The 5,736-nt window shown below is 37.4% G+C and overlaps 1 protein-coding gene across 2 annotated transcripts in view; it reads left to right on the forward strand.

Moving 5' to 3' along the window:
• The first annotated feature begins 2,223 nt into the window (after positions 1-2,223).
• Positions 2,224-5,736, forward strand: part of ppp2r5cb (protein phosphatase 2, regulatory subunit B', gamma b) — a 39,870-nt gene continuing 36,357 nt past the window's right edge. For both annotated transcript variants that reach the window (XR_001290269.1, XM_013908725.1), the window contains exons 1-2: positions 2,224-2,317; positions 2,832-2,891. Coding sequence is in view for 1 of the 2 variants with exons in the window: in XM_013908725.1 (XP_013764179.1) it covers positions 2,291-2,317; positions 2,832-2,891 (87 nt within the window). In the remaining variant the exon portion in view is untranslated. The remainder of the gene's footprint in view (positions 2,318-2,831; positions 2,892-5,736) is intronic.

Here is a 5,736-nt window from a genome sequence, read left to right on the forward strand (position 1 = left end):
TTTTTTTTTTTCATGAGAAAATCAATGAAACTATTAATGTTCACTTGTAGTCGAAGAACTGCTTTAGACTTTGTTCTCAACAAGTAGAAAGCTATGTCACAAGGGTTTCTTAATTCAGCTCAAATGAAGTACAAACATTATTTTAGAACTTTTTTTTTCTCACCAGGATTTTTAAAGACATTCTTTATCCATCATTTGACAGAAATTTGTATCTTGATAAATATAAAGTGATGATGTGACGTTGTAATTTCCATGTTTGAAGTATACTGTTTTCATTTAAAACCAGTGAAGTCAACACTGTTTATGAATCATAAGCTACCAAACCAATGCTTGCTTAAACATAGAGTGAAAGAAAGAGAAGAACCACCCCTTTTTTTTTTTTTTCTTTGCTTCATATGAATGAAGCATTGCCCTTGGGCAGATTGTTTGCTCTCCAGTTGCCTTTTTAGTTTCTCCATGGAAAAAGCAAAAAATCTTGTGTAATAAAAAGCAAAATGCTTGAGGGGAAGTCAAGAAATAGCAGATAAATCTGATAATTATGCCTTTATTGGGAACAAATTGAAAGAAAGACAAACGGGGAAAAGCCAAAAGAACTCGAGGCTTCTGTTTTTTGGCTATAATTTGGGAATTTGTTCATTTTTACGTAACCTCACTGAAGTCTTTTCCACAGTACTGATATTTCTTGCCAGATTGAAGCTACAAGGATATAGATGTTTGTGTTGAAAAAGTAAAAGTGGACAGAGAAACTCCTAAAGAGGAAGGAAAGGTTTATATAATACATCATTGCTGTAGTCAGATTCATCCAAAAATAACTTCCTTTTTTTGTCTCCTCTTCTACTTTTCTGCTTATCTATCTTTAAGCTTCTTCTAAGATACAAATGATCAAATTAAGGCTTACCCATTTTGTTATTTGTGGAAAGGCACATGTTTAAGTCTGTAAAGGTTCTCAGTCATCCAGGTCATCATAGTCTAAGGAGCTTGGGAAGAAAAGAGTCTGGACTCTCCACCATTTTACCCTATAACTGAAGAAGCTTCTCGGATGAGTAGTGAAACGTCTTCAAGCAACCTAAAGAAGTCCAGACGCTTTTCTTTCCAAGCTCCTTAGACTTAAACTCATAAGCTTAAACATCGATTTAGATATTTTCATGCATTCCGCACTGCTTTTATCCTATATGTCCAAGTCATTTTACACGTGTGGGTTCCTGTTAACTACCAGTAGATGGCAGTCGTTGTGCATTCAAAGAAGGTTCTACCAAGCTGTTCAAATATTCTAGAAAGCTCCGGCCTAGGGGTCTCAACCAGCTGAAAGAAGAAGGTAGGTGGCGGAGCCTCACCTCTGTCAGTGCGCCCCAGGGCAGCTGTGTAGCTTGCCACACACCAGTATATGAACGACTGAATGTAGTGTAAAGCGCTTTGAGGTCCGTAGGGACTAAATAAAGCGCTATACAAATACAGGTCATTTACCACTGGTTTTACAGGTGCGTGAATATATTTAGCCAAAAATATAACTATAAAGGAAAATTATTTTGACACATAACGAAGATGGTTCAGCCTGATATAAAATGTTATAATTTGTTTTCACCATCCGAGTCTACCCAAAATTCTGCAGTATATAATACTACTACTTCTACTGCTACTACTACTATAATAATAACAACTTTATTTATATAGGATTTTTTAAACCTAGTTACAAATTGCTTCACAGTTTGGATAAAATCACTTATTAAAGATAATTCTACATATTCAAACACATTCGAAGAACAAGAGCCAAAAACACTGGGAGAAACATTAAGGAAACACAACTATGGAGACGAGTTTTTAGCAGATTCGCTCCTGAAACTATGGTATGTGCCAGGATTGGGATGCTCAAAGATTTTAGACGAAAAATTGAATGAAAAGGAATAAGTAAAATAAAAACTGTACCTGAACATGTATCTGTAATAATAAAAAAATATATATATACACTGCCAACTCATTATGAGGGGGTCATGTGGGAGGCACTGATTGATTTTCCATGGAATGACCATAGGAAGTATGCTGTCGATGGCTGTAATCCAAAGTATCGGGAGCCTGTAATCCTATGTGTTGCTGTCCTGTCACCGGCAGGGTGCGCTCTCGGTGCCTTTACACTGGCCATCGTTAGCGTGACGCGCCAGAGTCAGCTGACTGAAAACAGCCAATCACAGCGTAAGGGCAGACTGAACCGCCTTGCAGTGTGCTGTCCTGAGAGTTGTCAAGGTTTTGGTTGTGGAGTATCCGTGAGGGGAGCAAGGGCGGTTACGCTTGTACAATGCCGAATAAAACGAAAAAAGATAAGGTGAGTTAGACAAAAGCTAGCAGGCCGTGTCCATAGTGAACAAACTTTGCACGAGTTACATTTCATTGAATTTATTGATAATGTGCCGGGTGTATAATACGACATTTTGCTACCAGCGCAGTGTCCCATCACACAAACGTTAGCCAGCCTGCAATCATTACCTGCTAGCCCTATCCTGCCGTCATGTTAGCACTTGGCACGTTGTGCAGTGTTATGTAAATAGAGCACCCTTATCTTAAAGTGATACTTACATTGCACGTGTGTGTTATTTTGGTGTAAATTTAAGGACTTTTAGAAGCTGAAACCTCGGGTCGTGTAACGTGAGCTAGCTAACAGCAGACTTTACAGTGTGGTTAAACAGGAGTGCGAGACTGGGTGGGCAGGCGTGCTATATTTAGCTTGGATTTGTGCAAGGCGGCATTCACCAATTGCATTCACCTGATGTTGTCAACCAATATAAACTTCATTTAATTAAATCAAGTTTATAATCTTTTGATTGAAAATGTTTTTGCAGGAGTCTCCCAAGTCTGGCAAAGTGGGGAAGAGTGGAGGACAGGAGAATTCAGAACATGAGGTATGCTAACAAGGAAAACCACTCTAAGAACACATAACTTTATTTTTATTTAAAATGTATTTAACCCTCAAATTGGGACTTTTGAGATGTCAGATCTCGTTTGTGATAGTCCCCTGCCCAAGAGAACAACTCAAATAGAATGAGCATATACATTACCAAAGACCCTAAACACAGAGCGATATATAACATTAGATTAGATAGAGGAAATAGAAACTTGTAAATGATATATTAAAAGCTAAACAAGCAGTTAAAAAAACCCAACACACCCTAGACTCATCACAGATCAAACAGAGACCGCAAGGGTTGGGATAACCTTTTCAACTTGATCTAATTACCTCCAAGTCATTTAAAATTAAATGGAATTTAGTGACACCAGCTTTGCAAGAGGAGTATTACATTATAATTGGATTATTACTGCATGATAGTGGTCTCCAGTATTAGTGATTGTGGTTGCAATACAAATGAACGTACATGCTGAACTTATTTTTTCAATTTAAAAAAAAAAGATAAAGCTTAAGTTTTATTGTGTATATCTAGTTTATTGTCTTGTTATCAATTCAGTGTTTTGCAGATTACAATTTATAATGTTGCTCCTGAAGTGCCGATTCAGAATACTTAAATGCATCACAAAGGCCTCCACAAACCAGGATGCCTATGTTATATACTTGTGCAGAAATTGTATATTTTTCACTTGACAGCAAGTACTCATGCAAAAGGACAGGAAGCCTCCTGTGGAGTGGAACAAGAAAAGCTTATTCTGTTTTAGGTCTCATGATTCTTTGAACTCATCAGGGGAAAATACCTCTTTGTGACCAAATTTGCTGTAGCGAGCTAACTAATGATGGATGTGAGTCACATGAACACCATAGTGAAATATGGGAGTATGGACTACTTGTGTTGGCCATCTCAATTTGAAAATCTCAGTCCATCACAACTGTGGACTTCCTGTAATATTGGAAAAACATGAACTTTCTGTCATTGAATTGATTATCTCTTACTTAATGGCTTTGTAGGAGTATGAATGGGAGTAGGGAGTGATTAATCAATAGGAATCTATGAACTCCTTCATATTTTCTAAAGCTGTCTGGCGTGCAGGATTGGAGTCTTTGCCATGCTCATTCTGGTCTGCTGGCCTTACATTTGACCTCCCTGTACTAATAAAACTAGTAAAATGGGATGATGATAATGACTGAACTTTAAAATCATAATCTCATAGCCGCATAGCCTTGGATCTTTAGTGGACCGGTGAGTGACTTCATGTGACTCGAGCTGCTCTCTTTTTGATGTTGATACCCTGTTGCTAAATGTGTCGTTAACACCAGTTTAGGGCATGTCTGAGTTCATCAATATTTCACCCAAAATTACATGGTTGACCTGTCATACAGCGGCTTTAAGCAGAGAGCTTAACTTCAAAACACAAATTTTATTCAACATTCATGAAACTGCTGCCTTGTGATTTTTCTTAAGTAGGATAGCTATTGCTATTCATAAACCACTTGCTGCTAATGCATTGATCTATGATTTTCAGTAATAAAATTCCTTTGAGGAGTGATGTGTTGTGACTTGCTATAAAACCTTTTTGCTTACATCTGGATTAGGACGCATCTGAGGAAATTTATCTTTGGCCCTCATAACAAAATTGTTCAACATTGAGTTTGTCCATCTGCATTACTGGCATCTCATGTGAATCATTGCTTTGTTGTGCTGCACAGTCATACACTGCTTGTAAAAAATAAAATAAAATATGAGGAAATTCTGTGGCACCAGGAAGATAGCATAGTTTAAACAATGTTTAATGTTTCCCTATATGTGCAAAAGTTCACTTCAAGCTCAGTGTGAGAGTCATTACTTTGTTCAGTTGTCATTTATGATCTGACTACATTTTCTTTTCTGCTGTTTTATTGTGTGTTTGTGGGGAGGAGCTACCCACACTGAGCAGAGAAAAGGAAGATAAGGAAGATCTGACTTCCTTCATTCCTCAAACAACTAGAGGCTTTTTAATTCTTTTTTTAAAGGAAGGCAAGCATTTGAATGCAGTTATGTCGCGTGTGGAATGAGAGCTGGCAGCTGTTTGTGCTGCCTAGAAAGCAAAAGGTAGTCCTGCTCTTGCACAGATTACAATGTTCTCAACCAGGCTGTATTCCGGTGTCACCACAGATGGACTGAGTTTAGGTGGCAAGGTCTTTTGAAGTCTGCCCAAGTACACTTGACTCATTTTAACATTTACATATTTTTCTTTTCATCCTTTCAAGAGACCCCCCCCCCGTGTCCAATTTGCATATAAACCACAAAGGCACACATACACACAGATTATAGTCATGGCACAAATTTTGTATTGTATACAATATGCAACTTGAGTTTTTACAGTAGTCATTCACACTGGTTCACAGTTATTGTGCCAAGAGATCAGATTCATTTTTATGAGCTTCTGGACTTGGCCCCGAAGCTGACATCCAGCATGTCACACTGACAACAAAAGCTTATCAAATGCCTATGATTATGTTTTTACCATATTATAAAAACATGAAATGAAAACTTTAGGCCATGACTGTACAAGCTAAATCTGTGGGAAACACACTATTTTATTGCCTTGTGTTATATACACAGTCCAGTTTATTGAGTTATAAAATCCACACTTGTCAGTTAGCAGATAATTTCATTAAGCTTTATATCTATTTCAGAGCTTTATGTAGTTACCAGTTTAATATAATCCCTATTATTTTCCACATTCGCGTTGTACATTTACAATTACAATAAAGGCCTTATCTGTTCTATTTTAAAACCTGTCCTTTAATAACAGCTGGCTAACAATTACATATATTAGTCATCCTTGCCGACCTACTGA

This window comes from Pundamilia nyererei, unplaced genomic scaffold (assembly GCF_000239375.1).
Source record: "Pundamilia nyererei isolate P.nyererei 1_Seehausen unplaced genomic scaffold, PunNye1.0 scaffold00013, whole genome shotgun sequence".
Taxonomy (NCBI): domain Eukaryota; kingdom Metazoa; phylum Chordata; class Actinopteri; order Cichliformes; family Cichlidae; genus Pundamilia; species Pundamilia nyererei.